The sequence below is a fragment of the Drosophila serrata genome, unplaced genomic scaffold (genome assembly GCF_035046125.1).
Source record: "Drosophila serrata isolate PLE 108 unplaced genomic scaffold, ASM3504612v1 contig_165, whole genome shotgun sequence".
NCBI lineage: Eukaryota > Metazoa > Arthropoda > Insecta > Diptera > Drosophilidae > Drosophila > Drosophila serrata.
The window spans coordinates 850,433-869,139 of NW_028257063.1; the positions used below are offsets into that span (position 1 = coordinate 850,433).

The 18,707-nt window shown below is 46.7% G+C and overlaps 6 protein-coding genes and 1 long non-coding RNA gene across 8 annotated transcripts; 4 read left to right on the forward strand and 3 right to left on the reverse strand.

Moving 5' to 3' along the window:
- Positions 1 to 260: 260 nt before the first annotated feature.
- LOC110176326 (major facilitator superfamily domain-containing protein 6) lies at positions 261 to 7,953 on the reverse strand. 2 transcript variants are annotated; one of them, XM_086826877.1, is made up of 5 exons: positions 7,881 to 7,953; positions 7,369 to 7,449; positions 2,348 to 2,579; positions 1,960 to 2,105; positions 261 to 1,892 (listed from the first exon to the last, which is right to left on the reverse strand). In XM_086826877.1, the coding sequence occupies exons 3-5, from the start codon at positions 2,406 to 2,408 to the stop codon at positions 483 to 485; spliced, it is 1,617 nt and encodes a 538-aa protein (XP_086683003.1). In that variant the 5' UTR covers positions 2,409 to 2,579; positions 7,369 to 7,449; positions 7,881 to 7,953; the 3' UTR covers positions 261 to 482. The 2 variants fall into 2 exon arrangements, with proteins under 2 accessions (XP_086683003.1, XP_020798305.2); XM_020942646.2 differs by lacking the exons at positions 7,369 to 7,449; positions 7,881 to 7,953 and adding an exon at positions 3,299 to 3,388.
- Positions 3,675 to 7,184, forward strand: Tsf3 (Transferrin 3). The gene is made up of 4 exons (XM_020942644.2): positions 3,675 to 3,977; positions 4,894 to 5,261; positions 5,325 to 5,627; positions 5,694 to 7,184. The coding sequence occupies exons 1-4, from the start codon at positions 3,881 to 3,883 to the stop codon at positions 7,071 to 7,073; spliced, it is 2,148 nt and encodes a 715-aa protein (XP_020798303.2). The 5' UTR covers positions 3,675 to 3,880; the 3' UTR covers positions 7,074 to 7,184.
- On the forward strand, positions 7,412 to 11,366 carry LOC110176324 (uncharacterized). Its single transcript, XM_020942643.2, has 3 exons — positions 7,412 to 7,621; positions 8,067 to 10,154; positions 10,206 to 11,366. Exons 1-3 carry the CDS (start codon positions 7,583 to 7,585, stop codon positions 11,235 to 11,237), a joined length of 3,159 nt encoding a protein of 1,052 aa, XP_020798302.2. The 5' UTR covers positions 7,412 to 7,582; the 3' UTR covers positions 11,238 to 11,366.
- Positions 11,367 to 11,534: 168 nt separating this feature from the next.
- On the reverse strand, positions 11,535 to 12,281 carry LOC110176361 (uncharacterized). The gene has a single exon (XM_020942691.2). It carries the CDS (start codon positions 12,279 to 12,281, stop codon positions 11,673 to 11,675), a length of 609 nt encoding a protein of 202 aa, XP_020798350.2. The 3' UTR covers positions 11,535 to 11,672.
- Positions 12,282 to 14,557: 2,276 nt separating this feature from the next.
- LOC110176353 (uncharacterized) lies at positions 14,558 to 15,360 on the forward strand. The gene is made up of 2 exons (XM_020942682.2): positions 14,558 to 14,865; positions 14,946 to 15,360. The coding sequence occupies exons 1-2, from the start codon at positions 14,690 to 14,692 to the stop codon at positions 15,202 to 15,204; spliced, it is 435 nt and encodes a 144-aa protein (XP_020798341.2). The 5' UTR covers positions 14,558 to 14,689; the 3' UTR covers positions 15,205 to 15,360.
- Positions 15,361 to 15,675: 315 nt separating this feature from the next.
- On the forward strand, positions 15,676 to 16,153 carry LOC147644491 (uncharacterized). Its single transcript, XR_015270364.1, has 2 exons — positions 15,676 to 15,828; positions 15,887 to 16,153. It is a non-coding gene; the product is annotated as an uncharacterized LOC147644491 (long non-coding RNA).
- On the reverse strand, positions 15,964 to 18,603 carry krimp (krimper). The gene is made up of 2 exons (XM_020942628.2): positions 17,031 to 18,603; positions 15,964 to 16,972 (listed from the first exon to the last, which is right to left on the reverse strand). Exons 1-2 carry the CDS (start codon positions 18,475 to 18,477, stop codon positions 16,254 to 16,256), a joined length of 2,166 nt encoding a protein of 721 aa, XP_020798287.2. The 5' UTR covers positions 18,478 to 18,603; the 3' UTR covers positions 15,964 to 16,253.
- Between the last annotated feature and the right edge of the window lie 104 nt (positions 18,604 to 18,707).

Sequence of the window (18,707 nt, forward strand, 5' to 3'; positions counted from 1 at the left end):
AAATAAATATAAAATACTCCAAATTTTCTTTCTTGTTTTTTAATGGTTTGACTACAAAAATGGTCAAAAAGTATCTGAAATATAATAATATATCTCAACCTTGCCAGTCAGTGTCGAATCGACTTTCGATTCTTGATCTTGGAGCAAGCAGGCCGATCGATCCGGCCAGTTTTGTTAATATATGGAGTGGGAATCGCGCGCCATTTAAGCGAGCGGGGCATCATCTGCCGCTTGGCCCCAGTTTCACTTTCAATGAGTTCTTTTGTGCTCTCAGGTATTATATAAGTATATATAACCATATATATTGACAGCTGGAAGGGGTTGGAGCACTTGAGATCGCGTGTGCGCGCCAACAATGGAACAATCAACGGACAGAAAAGTCGTTCAACTTTCGGACATCTTCTTGTCTTGTTACTTTGAACGATGCGTACAAAAATAGGCAACAAAATCTATAAACTATACTCTTACTCTAAGGTTCTGGGTCAACGAAGGTCCTGCATTTCCTGGTCGGGCAGCGGTGGCGGATACTTGATGTCCTGTTCCGCGGGCTGCTGATATCCCTGCTTGGGGAGGAACTGCCGCTTTCTGGAGGTGGGACGCACGACAATGTGAGCCACGCAGGTGCAAAGGGCGACAATGGCAAAGTATTTAAAGCTTTCCCGTCCGCCCAGACTCTTAAGGATCAGTCCGCCAATCAAAGAGCCAATGGAGAAGCCGAGACCATCGTCAATGCCGGCCATTAGTCCTTGAACGGTTGCAGAAGTGCCCGGAGGCGCCACCGCCGAAGCATATGCCACGATGCAGGTGTAGCACAGGGCGTATGTGATGCCCTGGAAGAAGAGCTCCACGCCCACAAGGTACCAGGGATTCGGGATCCAGGCGACCAGCGAAAGTCGCACTGCATAGAAGAAGAAGCACATGCTCATGCAGTGGACATAGCCAAGCTTCTTGATAATCTTGCCGCTGTAGAAGAAGAAGGGCACCTCGGCCAGACACTCGGCGGCCACGACAAGTCCCTCGATGAGCTTGATCTGATCCATGTAACCCGTATCCTTTGCCACCTCCTCCAGGTGCCAAAACATGAAGTAGATGATGAAGGAGTCAATGATCCCTGCCATGGTGGCAAATAGCAGGAAGACGACGATGGGTGGCTGGCGTACCAGCTGCCAGACATCGCTCCAAATGGACTCGGAGCCGCCCAGCTTCGGCAGCTTCAGTTTGGACACACTAAACAAATCCAGCAGGCTGAACACACACATGATTATCAAGGCCGGAGTGAGGCTCTTCACCGCATCCGAGGTCCACCAATTGACCATGATGCCTGCCAGAAGAGCAGTGGCTCCAAAGCCTAAGGTACCCCACACCCGCTGGGCTCCGTACTTATCCTGTTCGGCCTCACCCAGCAGGTCAAAGCAGCAGGCATCCGATATAGAATTGACGACGTTAAAGCCAATGGTTCCGATGAACAGGAGGAACACAAAAAGCCAGAACTTTCCCGTGCCATAGATGCAGGAGCTGACATGCTGAAGCTCACAGGATGCATTCATCCCTGAGGGACTGGCCTGAGATGACGATGTGAGGCAGATGTGATAGCTATCGTTGCCATGAAGCATATTCTCGCTGAGATTCAGCCTTGCCTCAGGGGCCACAATCATAGCTGCATAAAGATTCTCTCCCTGACTGCAATCCGCCTCGTGAACTGTCTGGCAGAATGCTTTCGAGGAGTAGATCATGGGACTGCACTCGTGTAGATCCGTCAGCAGTGTCACATTCCAATGGACACTGCCTTCCTCCAGTGGGATGAAGTGCGAGTTTTCCGGCAAGAAATAGAAGCCGCCATAGGCGAGTGTCATGATTAGGATCAGCGACATAAAGATGAACTTTCGCAGGCTCTAAGGAAAGGTAAAATACTTGTTAATTTATAGTTATTTTATGTTTTCTAAAAGTCATTTCTCTTACCGTAAAATAATCCACAAGGAAACCCACCAGGGGCTTGGCCAGGACATATAGTATGGGCAAGACGGCCATTATATAGCCCATTACGTCTGGAGGAACACCGATTTGCTTGCCTATTACAACCAGTTGGGGGAGTATGGGTCCCATTGCTAAAATATGGAATATACAATTAATAAATGATGATAGTTTCATAGGATTTTTTAATTGATAATATTCCGATTAATTGCGATTTTCTCAATCGAATATAAACATTGCATCAGGATTTCTCCTTTCGTGATTCGATAATGGCACAGATAAGAGAGTTGTATACGATAAGAAGTAATATACCGAAAACTGATTGGGATCACCGCCTAGTTCCGCGAAATTCTTTCTTTCTTTCTTTCTTACTCACCTGCCATAAAAAAGAAGAAATGAGCCTTGATGGGCAGCAGACGTCTGTTGAGTCGCACCATTGTTAATTAATGCATCAATTAATTATTGTCCAGTCTGTAGTTAATTAAAGGCTAAGCTCTGTTGTGTCCCAACAATGACACAAAGTATCACAGTTCAAATATGCCCATAAGGTGCTCCGCCCAGATAAGATCATAATAAGCGTTCGCCGTTCGACGTGGTCGGGGAAGAGTCTGTAAATAGCCGGCAAAATGAATGTAAATCAAGGAACTGTTAAAGGAATATCTAATCTGTATCTCCGTCCCTCACAGCAACCGATAAGAGCCAGACTTTATAGAAGCGCTGTAATCGTTAGCATAAAAGTTCAAAGAGATAAGGACAGAAAGCATAAGTATTAAGGCACCACAAATCTTATCTGCAACACCTTTAACTATTAAAGCTCACAGAAATGGCGATAAAGAAGTTTAGTTTTTAGGGCCTGCCATAATAAATATGCCTTTGGGGCATTTCATTTGCCGTGTGAAGATCCCCACTTTGTGGCTTCAACTCAATTAATTATTGCCTGTGATGTAAGGCCTCAATGGAACTTGACTTTATACGTAGATATTTATATATTATGGATTTAAGAAAACAGGTTTACAGGTAAGTAAACTTGGCACACATAAATTTACGATTTGTGTTGCCAAACCTAACATTATAATTAGCCAAACTTTACAAACATATATCATTAGTCAAGCAAAAAAAAACAAGCGTAGAAATCTCAAGTAAAATGGGATTTCTCAAGATATAAAGCAAGATTAACAACAAGGAAGCCCTAGTAATGACTGACTTGACCGTGTTAAGTGGCTGAAAACAATGGCTTTTCGCACTGCCTAAACTCTATATTGTCTATAGATTTGTTTATATAGTACTTAATTGATATTCTCGGAAACAATGAGAGCTTAACACCCACAAGTACTGTTGATTTTTCCCGTAGATCGTTGAGGAGAAGGAGAAATGGGCCTTTCGAACGCGGAGAGTGGCGGCCAGCGACTGAAGAAATTGCTGCTCCAACGCCTTGCAGTTCGTATGGAAACTGATAAGTCTGTCTGCTCTGTTTGTGACTGTGCCGATAAGGAATCAGTCAATCATATGGCACTGTATATGAGACGGATTGATAAAAGCCAGATTAGGTACAGATTCAAGTTCAGGTGGAAACCCTAGGAGAGGCTCTTCCTTAGCCCAGGTATTCCCCGGCGTCGTCCCCCATAGAGACAGTGCTAATCAATCAGTTTGCTATCCAAAAACCCCGCTTGACTCATCAGCTGTGCGTAGTTGATTAATATTCCAGTGTTTACTCGCGATCTCGTTCTGCAGCTTGGGCTCGGATCGCTTGGGATCGAGCTTTACTCGCTGACAGCGGAGAGGGCTGGCTTTCAGTCTCCGCCGATCTTCCAAAGCGCGAGGTTCGCTTTACAAGCTCAATCTAACCCACTCGACTTAATCCCGTCTTGCCGTCGATCTCTCGATCTCTCGCGGGTTGACGCAATCAAGAATGCATTGGCTCACACCGATTTTGGTGGGGCTGTTCGCCTCGTCCTTATCAGTGTCTCTGTTGTGCGTGGCTGTGGTGCCCCCGGACGATGGCAAATGTAAGTGGGGATTGGGATGGATTGTCTGTACTCCAAAAAGGGGGCGGTTTTTAATAACAAATGTAAAACAATTTGTTTTGAATATTAATTTACTTGAGTAATAAGTGTGCTAGTGCTGGTGTGTGTGTGTGCTGCTCGCTCCTCAATTACTTGGTTATTAAAAACAAAATGACAAGTGTAATCAAGCAAGAAATAACTTAATGTCAAGTGTTTTATAGAGAAATGTTAGACAGAGAGGTTATATTTGAATATAACTATTAAACAAGGAAGAAAAAGCATAGAAAAGATCTATGTAATTCTGGTTTCCTAAAATCTCTCTTCAAGCTTTAATTTAAAAAGTAGTTTTACCCAAAAATCTTGTTTATAACTATACAATACTTAATTTTAAAACTTCCTTCCCCATCACAGACTGCAATTAAAAATCCACAAAAACGTAATCCATCATTATTAACTTTCAATCCCAAATGCACTGCGGGAGAGCACCAGCATCAGCAGCTGACCTTGGGCACTTCACTCGGCCGGCTGTAATCAAAAACCCGCTAGAGAAACAGTTTCACACCTCAAAAAAAAAAAACTAAAACCTGTCCCAACCTTGGAGCTTGCGTGTGCTCCACTGCCCAAAAGGTAGCCAGGCGCAGGCATAAGCTGCCTTGACTCTGTGCCAATTCTGCGAATGCAACCCAAGCCTGTCTTTAAGGTTTCCCACCTGAGGGGAATTTTTAATTTCAAAATGAAAAAATCCCAAGATAAAATCTTTTTCCGAAAACTGCAGGCTTTTAAAAGCTACCTAAAATAAATATAATCATAATTAATGCCGCCTGTCTGGAAACAGGTTTCTTAGCGGCTTACTATATACTTAATTTGGTGACCAAACTTAATGTATTCACTTGCTCCTCCCTCTCTATCTCCTCCTTAGTACGGGTTTGCGTGGTGGAATCGCGCGGCACTTATCGGAAAACCCCCAAGTTCTGTCCGCAACTGGAGGCAAAGAGCAACATCGAGTGCGTCATCGGTGTGGACCGGCTGGATTGCGTTCGACGCATCCACAAGGGCACGGCCCACTTTGGCGTTCTCAGTTCCGAGGATCTGGTGGCGGCTCGATGGGCTAGCGTAGAGATCCTGGTCGCCAGCGAGCTGCGTTCGCACGAGTCTAACTTTGAGTACGAAATCGTGGCCGTGGTGGATAATCAAGCAAATATTCATTCGGTTCATGATCTCCGACGAGCCAAGTTGTGTCATCCTGGGTATGGATTGGGAAATCACTGGACAGAGGTTCTCGCTAATGTAAGAAAACTTCAGAGTGGTTCCTGGAGTTGATATTAACCTTGGTTCTGGTTTTCTTTATAGTATTTTGAGGCCGCTATGGTTTCTAGGACTTGCAATCCTGAGCTGACCGTCACCGAGGATCGCATTGCCTCCACCTCGAGGTTCTTTGGTCCCAGCTGCAAGGCCGGTCCCTGGGTCCCAGATCCCAAGCAGGATCGCATCCTAAAGGGCCGCTATCCCTCGCTCTGCGAGATGTGCTACGATCCGGCCAGCTGCGATCAGACCGACAAGCATTGGGGACGACGAGGAGCACTATATTGTCTGACCAGCGGTGGCGGTAATGTGGGCTGGGCTCGTCTCGACGATGTTCGGAGTCATTTTGGGGTGAGTATTAAGGAAATGATTAAGAAGAAGCCTCAAGTAACCTTAAATTACTCTTTCTCCCCCTAGTTCTCTGGCATTACGGCTCAGGCTAATCCCTCAGAGTATAGCTACCTCTGTCCAGACGGGCATCTGCAACCGATGAACACCACACAACCATGTGTTTGGGTAGCTAAGCCTTGGCCCGTGGTGGCTGCCCGTCGCACCCATGCCGCCCAGATACAACGCTTGGTGACCGGACTAACCCACGATGAGCCGGACAGTTGGCAGAATGCGCTGCTCAGTCTGCTGGAGACATACCATGTGTTCACGGTGCCGCTGGACAATGTGATATCGATTGATGACTACCTGGACCAGGCCACTGCCTTCCAGTCAGCATACAGCTTCCCGGAATGCAACCCGCCACGTTCCATCGTCGTCTGCACAACCTCCATCATTGAGCACGTTAAGTGCTCCTGGTTGCAGGAAGCCTCGCAGGTATATGGCGTCCAGCCGAACATTCAGTGTGTGCGCACCATGGAGTTGGAGCAGTGCCTGGACAACACCAAGTTCAAGGGCACGGATGTGGTTGTGGTGGATCAAGAGATGCGGGTGAAGGCGCAAAGGGACTACAATCTGGTGCCCCTGCTCTATGAGTTCGCCGAGGACATGCACAATAGGTATGTGACCATTGCCTTGGTTCACAAGGATGCCAAGGTCGAGAGCTTTAAGGATCTGCGCGGAACAAGGGCCTGCTTGCCATCGTACGAGGGAGCCGCTCATCTTGCCGTCCTGGAAACCATAGTGAATGCCACCGGCAAAGTGCACTCTCTGAGCTCCTACTTCCACCGCGACTCCTGCCTGTGGCATCCGCATCAGGGCCGGCAGTGTCCGCTGCACTACCAGGGCGACGAAGGCGCCCTGCGCTGCCTAGCCGAGGGTGGCGAGGTGGCGTTCCTCAGCTCCGATGTGTACAAGAAGTACGTGAGTGGCAATCTCACCGCCGACTGGGTGATGCGCAGCAACCATAAAGGCTTCCGCGTCCTGTGTCCCTACGGAGGCATCGAAAAGCGCTCCAGCTTTAAGTACTGCTACCTGCACTGGACCACCCGTGGCCACCTAATGACGCACAATTCTTCGCTGACACGGCACAACGAGATCTACAACTCGCTGAGGGACATGGATCAATTATTTGGCCGGAAGTATAAGAGCGAATCGTTTACGCTCTATGGCATCTTCGATAACAGGAACAATATCTTGTTCCGGGACACAACGGATGGACTGCTGGGTCGGCAGGAGCTGCACCGGGACAATGCCAAACGGGTAATGGAGCACATCTACGATCGGTATGCCACAACGCAGTACTACAAAAGCTTTGAGGAGAGTGGAGCCATGAAATACGGGCAGGACAGTGCAATAATGATTTTGCTGTTGTGTTTACTGGGAACGCTGTGGACGCGATTCGTCTAGTGATTAGGCACACAACCAAGCTCAAATCTAATCTTATTTATTGTGATATTACGCTAAATTTAAGTTAAGAATAAAAAGTAGCTTCAAACAGGGCTGTATCACCAATTTAAATTTGAATTTGAGAAGCGATAACAGTAGAGTAATCGATAACCGTCGATGGTTGGAACAGAAGAGCTCTAACAGGAGTGGCTTATTTTTGCTGTATTTAAAACTGATTTTAATCTCATTTTTCCAGTTTATATAAATTAATTAACCAATTAATTACTTAACCAATTAAATTTAATTTAATACCTACCAGTTGAATTGCAAGTTGACAGCGCTTTCCAGCACTGACCGTCAATCAGCTGATTTTGTTATTCCTGTGCCTTTGTTGTTGCTATGTTATGTTGCCAAGGAAACAGGAAAACAAGGAAAATGTCACAACTGAGCAGCAACATTACAATTGATTAAATTTACGTGGCATTCCGACGTTAAATTAAGCAATTTAAAGAACAGTTTCGGTTAATAAAATGTCTAAAAATGCTACGCGAACCAGCAGCAAACCGAACGTAAGCCAAGCAGGGAACCGATTTAAATTTATTCAAAAGCTGGATACAAAAGCACTAAACGATCATTTGCCTTCATTGATTAGTACGCAGCCAGGGTTTTCACTTTTTTCCGCATTAATTTGCACTTCACAAGAGCCACAGCAAGCGGAGTAGCTGCACCTCTTCACTTTATCTTTTGAAACTGCCAGAAACTCCGTTTTTTAATTGTATTCGCCACGATAACAGCCACAACAGCGTTACTGCGAATTAGAGCACGCACCACCATTTTATTAATGCCGCAGATATATATAACAGCGTTCAATTAAAACCAATAAACCAACCGATCGCAACACACAGAGACAATTCTTTTGTTTGGATAAGGTGGCCAGTGTTGAAAAGTCCTGTCAGTCAGTTCTGCAAAACCAACAAAAGCCGCTAGCATTTCAAAATTCAATTTAAATTACAGGCCCGAAGTGATGCATTGCCTAGGAAAGCCACAAAATCACCGGCAACAAGTGTGCCAACGACCACAACAGCCAGGGAATCAAAGGATCGGAGGTCACTGGTCAGGCAACCGGAAAGTCTGGAAAGTGAAAAAATTGCAAGGAAAACCGCAGCAACAGTTCTAACTTCGACCAGCAAAAAGCCGTTAAACACGACAAAAAGCAAAGAAGCAAGGGAACCCTTGGGCAAAAGAACCACTCCATCCCCAGGGGCATTGCGTGCTAGCAGCCGGCTAACACCCACGACAAGCAACCCGCCCTCCAAGACCAAGCCACCTGTATCCAAATCTAAGCCCAATGCTGTTCTGGACACTTACCACAGTGTCACAGTGGCCTCGCCACCGCAAAAACGCAGAGAGAAGGCAAAACAGGAGGAACCAGCTGCAGAAGAGGCCCCACCTCCGGCTCCGGCTAGAACCCGCACCTTCACGCGCACCCTGCAGCCGGAGGAAGTGGTGGTTCTTAAGCAAGAATCGAAAAAGCAACAAAGCGATGTGGAGAAGCACCCGGAAGTTGAGAAGCCCCCGGAGCCTGTCAAACAACCTGTGGCCTTTGAAGTCAAGTTCGAGGAGGAGAAAAAGTCCGATCAGGAATCCGATCACTATTCCGATGACTTTGAGTCCTACGAGTCAGATTTCGAGACAGATGCCAGCACGCCCGGGGAAGACGAAGGAGAAGAAGATGACAAGGAAGAGTCACCTCCATCCGAGGCGGATGTGGAGGAAGAGCAGGACGTATACGAGTCAGAGGTGGAGGAGGAGGACTCTGAGCCCACACAAAACCCCATTACCGTGATCCAGCGCGATAGGGATCAGGAGCGTAAGCTGGACTCCGGTCACTACGAGATGCACTTGCGTCGGAATCCTCTGCAGCAGCAGCAACATCAGCACTACGACAGCTTCGATACCAACTCCATGGCCAACTCAGACCAACTGGACTCCGGCATCAGCACTACAGGTGGTGTAGAGAAGCCCCAGGGTGGGGAAGATTGCGGCATCACCACCTACTACGGCGGCTACTCCGGTTTTGTGTCCCACCCCGTGATCAGTCACCGCGGGGAGGAGCTGATGGCCAAGCTACGCTTCGACCAGCTCAACTACCATCTGTTCGAAATGAAACCCTTGAGCTACGAGGGCTTCATGCAGAGTTACGGCAAGCTGAATGCCTGCCAGCTGGCCACGCAAACTGAGTCGCCCCACATGGACGGCGAGTGCCAGACACAGGAGGTGCACACACGGAGCAGCTGGACGCAGCATCCGCCGCACTATGGCGGTCAATTGGTGCTCAACTGTAGTGGTGATGCGGAGGGGGAGATGGAGACCCTGAAAGTCCAGCCTAGAGATGAGTACGAAGAGAGTCTCGGCCGTTTGGAGCGACTGCATCGCATGGAACAGGTACGCTCGCAGCAGCAACAGAGTCGGAGATTGGCCAAGAGCACGGATCTGGAGCGACTGAATGCGTTTATGCACAAGGCAGCCCTTCTGATGAGTCGGGTGTTGGATGGCAACAAGAACCAGAACCAGACTCACACTAGTAATACCAGAAATATACCCCTCCAAACTGGACTCTTGAATGCCCTTCCTGTGCGTCGCATCTTTGGAAGCTCTGCTGGCAATGGACAACTGGTGGTCACTGTTCACGAATGCCCACCGGAGAGCAACGTATACAGCGAAGATTTTGCCAACCTACTGATGGTTTGGTCCCTTACCAATCCCGGCCAGCCTTTGAGACTGCTTTCCACCTGGGCGGAGGTGAGCCGTGTGGCGCTTTGCAGCGAAGCTCCCGACATTGTGGTGGCCGGACTCCGGGACGGCAGTGTGGCTATGTGGGATCTGCGTGAAACGTACAGTTACTGCTCCAAATTGGACGGCCATTTGACTCACTTTGCGGCCACACAGTCTGTGATACCCATGCTGGAGCAAATGCATCAGTTGCAGGAAGTAACGGCCGCCATAGATCTGGGAGCTGTGGTGGATGTGCGCAGCTTTCGATCTCCATCGAAGAGCGGAGGAGGCATGGCCACAGCGGGAACAACCTTTAAGGATGTGCAGGTAGGATACAGAGACCTCTTTTATCCTATTTAGTAACTCAACTCTTTCCAGTACGCCGCTCTCAATGACTCTGGCCTACTAACCATGTGGACTCTGGTGGAAGGAGCTTCATCTAGTAATACCAACGAGTTCAGCTCACCTTGGGCACGGGTTAAGCTCCTCCAAAGTGCCTGCTGTGATCTCAGGGGCTACCTGGAGAGACGCCTTCTGAAGAGCAATACAAGTGCTTATGAGAAGACCAAGAGCCTGTTTCAGGGTAACATCTACAGCGACGACCTGCTACGGGAGCTGAACGAGACCCAGACGCTGACCACCGCCCTGCAGGGACAGGGATTGCAGGGCATGCGCTTCACCAGCATTGATACCGGATGTGATCTCATCTACGTCTGCACCAACCGAAACTTTGTGCTCTGCTGCACGCGAAGCCTGAAACCGGAGCGCTTCACCAGGATAGCGGTGAATGAGAGCAGGTTTCTCTTTCCCACCTCGCTGTGTGTGCTCTCCAATGAGAGCTATGTGGCCGTTGGTCTGTCCAATGGCTCGGTGATGATACTCAACTGTAATCAGCGACAAAGGCAGCGCCAGAAGGGACCCCAAAGACCCATGACAGGTCACCCGCCGGCCACCGCTGAGCCCGATCCGGAAACCGGCAAATCGTGTGCCATTCAGAACATTATACTTAACGAGCGGCGGTCCTTTGACCAGCAGGTGGACCCAATGGTAGGCAGCAGCTACGATGCCAGGCCGAATACTGCTTTGGAACTAATTGAGCGACCCAGGCGCTCCTATGAGATGCGGGTTTTTGACCAGCAGTTACTCTTGAGTGGCAGCGGCCTGCGTCAGCATCTTGTCCAGGCCCTGATCCTCTCCAGCGATGGCTGGCGACTCTCGGCTCTGGCCGATGGCGCGGTACGGACCTACGACTTCTATCGGGATACGGAGCTCCTAACCAGCCGCGAACATCCGACGGAGAGGCGGCTGAAAGTGACGGATATAGCGGGTGCTCGCAGCTCTGGCAACGAACAGCACCTGCTCATCCTAGACTCTGCTGGCCAGGTGCAAATGCAGCCACTTGATCACTAGTTTGTTAATTATTTTATAATGATTTATATGCGCTAACATGTTAAATTAATTTTTGCAAGCAATAAAGTCGATTTGAACGAGCTGAAAGTTTTTCAGCCAATTAATTGGAGCTTATGTGAGCAGTAATTACATTAATTTTGATATTTGTATGCATTACTTTTAATAAAAACTCTGGATTAATTTCAATCTAAAGTCAATATATTCAATTTCCTAAAGCATATTGCAAAGGACTTGATACCAGTTCCGTCGGAATTTCCATTAGTCAGTCTGAAAAGACATTAAATAAGTCACTTTGTCTTTTTTTAAATAAATTTTTAGTAATTTAATTTTAAACATTTATTAACAAAAATCGGTATAACCAAATAAGATTTCACTTCTTCGCACTTTACTTTTATATACAAATATCCGCTTATTTTTCCTGCTCCGCCTTTGGCCTTAAACCTGTCTGGTCATGGACAACATCCCGCCGGCGGCGGTGGTGGCCCCCAGGAGCTGTCGCACCGTCTGCAGCTCATCTCTTAAGGCCAGCACCTGGGCCCGCAGTATAGAGTTCTCCTGCTCGAGCAGAGCCGCCCGGAATGCTATCCGATCCTCGCGGATTTTCCGAGCATCCCTCGACTTCTTGGCTGCTTCATTGTTCCGTTTGCGTCTCTCGTAATACTTGGCATCCTTTTGGGCATCCGGTATAGGTCTCTTTTCGCCGCGAACACGTCGATGCATGAAACCCGGAAACATTCCGCCTCCGATGACGCCAACGCGATTAAGCTCCATCAGGGGGAATTCCAGGGCCTGAAGGGCATGACTCGGTGGGGCAATGTACTCGAAGGCGGGTAGAGTGGGAGCCACTGATCCGGTAGAGACCTTGGATCCCGGGACTAGACCAGGGAATCCAAGGCCCGGCAGCCGGAGACTGTGAGGAGCTGGAAACGAATACGATGACGACGACGGCAGCTTCTTTTTGGGCTCAAAATCTCCCTCCAAATCAGAGTGCAGCGATAGCGTCTCGGTGACATCCAGGATAGGCGACTGGGCTGGCGAGTGCATCCTCTCCATCGACATCCGTTCGCGCCAACGACCGCGTTGTGTCTGGGTCTGAATCCTGCGCTGAGTTATGGCCCAAGCCCGTCCTGGCGACCACCACCTGCCGCGGTAATTATAGGTTCTTGTCACACAACAACCACCTACACCGATCCACCCACCACCCCATGTGGCCATGTGGGGCTAATTCTAAGCCAGCCACAGACCTCCTGGTCCCCCAGCTCCTCCCCCGCTGCCGGCTGATTCAACCAATCACGCAATGTTGACGGTAATTATTCGTCAAATACATGACACTTGGACGGGGCTGCATGGCATTTATTTGTGCTGCCCGGTTACAAGGACTTCATATAACTGGTTAGCCAGATTACAAACCCCCAGTTCCCCCCCCTGACTTGACCAACTGTTATGCGTCGGGGCGGAAAAGAGTCCTTAACCGGCACTGACCAATGAGCGTGGACGAAAGGTCACTTGGAAGGTGGGGGAGTCCACGGGCCTGGCTATCGACCGGCATTTTGTGGGCGAATGTTCCTCGATAAGTCACGGTAATAGTCTGAAAGAGGCGTGGTAAAGTGGCCATAAGGTAAAGCACTTGGGGAAAATGGGGCATGTATTGACAAGGAATATGGAATTTGGGGTCTTCTTTATTTTTTGATTTTTATTGTAATTAAAAAAAAAAAACTAGGATTAACTTGTATTTGTTTTGGATTTGTAGATTATAAAACTTGTAAATCGAAATTTTATATCAATTTTACAGGAGCTTCAGAAAAGGCTTAAACAAATTCAAAAGATTTTAATTCATTGAAAACTTCAGACACCCTTTTTAATCTTGTTAAATCCCAAAGATCCTTCTGAACCATGCCTGACAATAATAATATAGATATAATATTACGTTTTTCTTTTAAATAAAGACCAAAAGGATCCTTCCTTCTGAAGCAGAGTTTATTTTTTGCATGGTATAATCTTAGTGAATATCTTAGTGAAGGAATCATATCATATTTTTCTGATCATCATAAAAAGCCGGGTCTTTCTAGCCATGTTCGGAAGAAAAAAAGTTTTGATCATATTTTTTTTTTATTTATAAGGGGTTAAAATTGTCAAATATTCATCAAAATTAAAATTTTTTAATTTTAAATGAAGTTGCAGATTTATAAACCATATAAAAACTAACATAAGAAAGCTTTTCGAATTTAAATTGATGCATTTTTGGGTAAGATATGAGTTTTTTAAACTATGATTTGTCAAAAATAAAAAAATCTTGCAAAATATTGATTTAAAATATTATAATAAAATGTCCAATTCGATCCAACAGTTTTATTGCAAGCTGCAAGTGTATATAATCTTCGTCTTCTTGTTAATCATAATGTTCAACCTCCCTTGATTATATATTTTTTTTAAACTAAATTGATTTTATAGGTATACAGTAATAACCCACAGAAAATTTGCTATGTCAGCACAGCTCCATTTGGCCCATAAGTAATCCATCATATAAAGACATCAAAAAGTTTACCCAACTTCAATTTGATCACAAGCATGACTCTTGAAAAAATCGAATAATTTGCATGTTCTTTCCAGTGATATATGTATATTCCTGATAAATCCAGCATATAACCAAAGATATGTATGGGACTTCGTGTGGTTCTTAAACCCGTTCCTCTGTGCTGGTTGAGAAAGTGTCACCTGTTTGCCGAGCCAAATTGGCAGTTTGTCGCTCGGGACTTCCCCTTTTTCCTATTCCCTTCCCCCCATAACCGGAAGTCGCATCCTTATAACGTTTCATAATGTATGCGCTAATTTATTATCTGTTGGCAAAAGTTGGGACCATAGTTAACGTTAACCCTTTGACTGGCATGCCACCGATGTCGTTTATTGGTGTTTGGTGAGCCAGGAAATAAAATGGATTGCGTGTTACAGTGACATGTCTGTCTGTAACCCGGAAATATAGAAGGAAGCAAGTCTCTAATATCATTCAAAGGGTTGAGGCCAACGAAAATCCCGAAAATATGTGTGTTTTTCTGGTAAAAAGAAAGTTTTGGGAATCCATAAAAAACTATGAGCCAAATGCCCATTATCCTTAAACTCACCCCAGAGACCTCGCTAATGCATTGGGAGGAACACAGTCTGGTACTGGCTATATGTTAGACAAATTACCAGGTAATATAGCTACCCGAACATGTAATTGTTCCAATGTTTGCTTTTGGGTCAGTAATTGAAGAGCAAACCTCGGGGACAAACCGTTAATGACACCTCTAATTGGATGACATTAGCACCGAACTCTAGAAAACGAAGCATGACCGAGTAGACTCTGATCTGTATGTCTATAGACAACATAAGTATTGGTCACTTCTGAAAGCAACATACATATATGTAAAACCTGAAAGATTAGCTTAAAGGGATTTCTAAGAAACCCATCCGGAATGTGCGACGAAAGTTTGATCCGGGACTGTGAGCCCACCACCTTGCGGCTTCCCTTTAACACCTATCACATCCACTTGCCGCTTTATATTTTAGACATGGTTCGCATATTTCAGGATCATCCCAAGTACAACGGTGGCATCCAGGAGGAGCATATCCTAGATATGTTGGAAAAAGAGTAAGTTGGGTTTAGTATTTGGCTCACCAAGTTCCGCTCCCAAAGCAAACTCATTCGATTTATCACCTCGCCAACCATAGACCCTTTGCCTGTGGCGATCTGGAGTCGCAGGTGAAGACTGCCTTGCTTGATCTCACGGCCAAAGGATTTGTACGCTTTATTAACAATGGATACCGCACTTTGGGACCCATTGCCAAGCTGGCCAATGCCCGATCCGTACGCCACTTCAATATGACATGGCAGCGCATCGCGGAACTGCAGAAGGTCAACTGCCAGCCCATTCTGGAACCAGGATCCACTTCCAGTGGCCATGGCACCCAGCGTGGATCCAACTTCTAAAATAAGGCTTTTGTTTTCGTTACGTTTTGTTAAATTAGTTCACAAGTTTGTTTGTGTCCGAGCAAAGCCCATACACCATCTCCTCATCCCTAAGCAGCACCCACACTCCAACTCGAAATTGTAGGCGTCTAGTAATAAAAATTCCAGCAAATCCGAGTTCAGGGTAGTTTTGGTCATCATCATTATTAAATGGAGAACACATGTTCGGGGTTCAGGCCATCCTTTTGACACTTAACCAGGCTAATTATGTCGAACATTGAGGGTTGTCTCCTTCCTAATTCTTATGAGGACTGTGGCAGGTGTTGTCCCGGCTTCCAAAACTGATTTCCATATGACAATTGTCTGTGCCAGCGATCCCTGATCCATTGGACTTTTCATCCCCGAACGAACTCTGCTCCAAAATGACCCCTGACCTGGGTCTGCGGCCCATTACCCTTTTGGTCGAATCGTTTAAATTGTCAACACCACCAGGACAATGGAGGACACACGAGGAGGACCAAGGACCACGACCTGTCGTCGTCATACGAGGCAAACACGCATGGGATCTCGGACAGGTGTTATTTATTGCCTCTCTAATCGTTGCGGCATAATCTATTAGCGCCGCGCTGTCGGATCCACAAAACGGTGTGTCCTTTGATTTTTTGCTTTTGCACATTAGTGGCAATTATTATTATTGTTTTAGTTCCCGAGGCATAGTTTTCTGATTGCTGTTCCGACCGGGCTCATAATTGGACTTCAGCCCCAAAAGAAGACAGGACATTAATCAAGCAACCCGACATGCCGCTAGAGCAGAATGAAGATTGTATTTCTGAATCGAAATTCAGCAAGGAAAAAAGCTAATTTTATGAAAAGGTGGAAAATTCATTTTCTTAAAAGTAAGCTCTAGCGTTAAAGATTATACCACGATTTAACTTTAGATAAATGCAACTCAAATTTTGCTTAAAACTAACGAAAGGTCAACATAATCGTAACTTCTTAAAATAATAAAATAACAGCAGTTTTCGTTTCTATTAAATAATAACTTTGGCAAAAACTCAAGAAAAAGAAACTTAGAAATCATGGTCTGTGTCACTATGGCCGTCTTCCTGGTCTTTCACATTAAAATTTTCCTGAAGACCGTCGCTGGGCTGCGCATACCCACGCTGCACTAATTTCCGCGGCACAACCGCATATTCGCCCGTTAAGCCTACCAGAAATCCATCTGGCAGACGATTCTTCAGTACCACATCCATTTCCGTGTTTAGCAACTTAGTCTTTAGATATTCCACACACTCAGCGGTCTTTTGAGGGCATAGATCAGGCATCCGGATGACGCCCTCTATATGGCAACTGATGGCCCGATGCGGCTTTAAGCTGTCCACGTCATCGCATGGAGCCAAAGAGTTTATGTACACGAACTCTGTGTTGCCATAGTCTACATAAAAGATCTTGTATTCCTCGTCCTGTTCGTCCATGATTTGTGCCCGATAGAAGCAGCCATCGCTATATTGGGCTAGTACTATATCCAGGATGTGGGGCTTCCGCTTGAACGTGCGCTTATGTACCGGTACATCCTTGTCGTCCCACACCAGCGGAGCCGCATCGTCCACAAATTGGGCATACACCTCAATCGGGCTATTCACAAAGGTAATTAGCATGCGAACAGTGCTGCCTATCTTGTGAGGCACCGGAGAGTCGAACACAGCTTCGGGGAGAGCTGCAACCATCTCCACGTCCTTGGTGGCACCCAAAGGGGCGAAGGGCTCATGGAGCAAGCGACAGTTATTTCCTGTGAATAATATTTAGTAATTTAAGTTGCCTGGCAAGCCAGCTAGCTGTAGACGTACCTTTAAAGCAGCCATTAATCTTGGGATCGTAGTGCCTACAAATGCGTTGTTCGTCCCTTGGCCTGAATCCCAGCACGGCCTTAAGCGGATCACTGGTACTCGTTCCAATCTCATTCAGCATGGCCATATCCGCCTCACTCAGCTTGACAGGAGCTGTCTTTTCTGCAAGGCCGTCGTCCTTGCCACCGGCATTATCCCTTGGGGTTTCAGTTTTCGAAACATTTCCAACCCGATCAATGCTTTTATCCTCCTCCAGGAGATCCGCCACGATGTCGATGCCATTGTTATCAAGTACGTGGAGCTTAATCGTCTCGTAATTATTCTTTTTCACGTTGGACACATTAAAGTTGGCCATATGGCAGCGAATCGCCTCGGCCGGCAACTGTTTGATGCAATCAGGCAGGGCAAATATATTTTCCTTGCCGCTTAGGTGAATATGCTCACCGTAGTCAAGCAGGTAGGCATCGTAGCCTCCGCCCTCGGTAATGGCACTGACTGTAACTCGTGGAATGACCTGGTCCCTACAGTCATAGACTGCAAAGATGTCACCGTAGTCTGGCACCTGATCCAATTCTCGTAGCGCCATCTGTCCCCCTAGCAGTTTCATCAGCGGCTGGGAGCTCGTATCCCACAGGGCAACATATAAGCAATTGGTGGCGATATTCAGGTGCATAACGGTAGCCTTGACCACAGTGTTTGCGGGAAAAGCGGCAATATTCTTGAAGATTTGCGAGTAGATGCCATCACTAGATGTCTGTGTACCGGATTTGGGTGGTAGCAGGGTCCGGTTACGCTCTGCCAACGGAAATTTGGGCAAAGTTGCTGGCAGGAACCGCGGAACTATTGAAGCGTGAGAAGGAGACTGCTGTATGGGCAGGGGATTTGGCTTGAGATTCTCCGGAGTGGGCTCAATCACCCAACTGGAGTGCATTGAGAATACCAGGTTCTCAGAAATTTGACTCGATTTTGGGTTAGGTCTATTCGGTGGTACCACCTCCGCTGCGGCCTTTTCTTCTGACGATAAATCAATGGGCATAACTTGTTGGCTCGAATCTTCTGGCGGGTGCTGGACACTGTCCTGATTTGGCGGCTTGTCATCTTCGACGTTCTCTTCTATGGCGCTTATTCCCGAAAGCTTTACAGAATCGCATTTATACGAGGGCTCCTCCGGCTGCTCACTCTCCCGGAACATTCCACCGCCTGGTCGGTTAAGTTTTATGTGCAGATTCATCTTTATCACATATGCATTTACCTCGCTAAGGCTGCTCAATAGCTGATCGTGTAGCGCAATTAGTCTGCCGTCCTCCCTTTCCACGTTCATCCACCTCTCCGCAAGCACCTGTCGAACCTGGTCCACTTCACGCTGGTAGGACGAAATGCTGTCCTGCAGCTTTTGCAGATTGTCATCGCAAAGTTTCATGACCGCCGTAATGTCGTGGAGATCCATTTTAAGTTCAAAAAGTAATCACAATAGAAATAGGAAACATGTAAGTTTAAGAGCTTCGCGGGATGTAGTGTGCCCGCCGCTTTTGTTAATGATTGTACTAAAACGCACCGTAAAAGTGGAACTGGATTAAATATGCACTAAACACTGGAACCCTCATGTTTCAATGGGAAAAAGAATTTAATGCTTGTTTTCCAGCTGTATTTTCATAAAAAAGTAAGAAAATTAGCCAA

Bases quoted from the DNA above. Each gene is read 5' to 3' on its own strand.
- LOC110176326 (XM_086826877.1), bottom strand. From the start codon at position 2,408: ATGGTGCGACTCAACAGACGTCTGCTGCCCATCAAGGCTCATTTCTTC. The intron at 2,106-2,347 runs GTGAGTAAGAAA...TCCATATTTTAG, and splicing joins TTTCTTCTTTTTTATGGCAG to CAATGGGACCCATACTCCCC. The intron at 1,893-1,959 runs GTAAGAGAAATG...ACCTTTCCTTAG, and splicing joins TCCTTGTGGATTATTTTACG to AGCCTGCGAAAGTTCATCTT.
- Tsf3 (XM_020942644.2), top strand. From the start codon at position 3,881: ATGCATTGGCTCACACCGATTTTGGTGGGGCTGTTCGCCTCGTCCTTA. The intron at 3,978-4,893 runs GTAAGTGGGGAT...TCTCCTCCTTAG, and splicing joins GCCCCCGGACGATGGCAAAT to TACGGGTTTGCGTGGTGGAA. The intron at 5,628-5,693 runs GTGAGTATTAAG...TTCTCCCCCTAG, and splicing joins ATGTTCGGAGTCATTTTGGG to TTCTCTGGCATTACGGCTCA.
- LOC110176324 (XM_020942643.2), top strand. From the start codon at position 7,583: ATGTCTAAAAATGCTACGCGAACCAGCAGCAAACCGAAC. The intron at 7,622-8,066 runs GTAAGCCAAGCA...TTTAAATTACAG, and splicing joins GAACCAGCAGCAAACCGAAC to GCCCGAAGTGATGCATTGCC. The intron at 10,155-10,205 runs GTAGGATACAGA...AACTCTTTCCAG, and splicing joins CAACCTTTAAGGATGTGCAG to TACGCCGCTCTCAATGACTC.
- LOC110176361 (XM_020942691.2), bottom strand. From the start codon at position 12,281: ATGCACTCGCCAGCCCAGTCGCCTATCCTGGATGTCACCGAGACGCTA.
- LOC110176353 (XM_020942682.2), top strand. From the start codon at position 14,690: ATGTGCGACGAAAGTTTGATCCGGGACTGTGAGCCCACCACCTTGCGG. The intron at 14,866-14,945 runs GTAAGTTGGGTT...CGCCAACCATAG, and splicing joins CTAGATATGTTGGAAAAAGA to ACCCTTTGCCTGTGGCGATC.
- krimp (XM_020942628.2), bottom strand. From the start codon at position 18,477: ATGGATCTCCACGACATTACGGCGGTCATGAAACTTTGCGATGACAAT. The intron at 16,973-17,030 runs GTACGTCTACAG...TATTATTCACAG, and splicing joins GATTAATGGCTGCTTTAAAG to GAAATAACTGTCGCTTGCTC.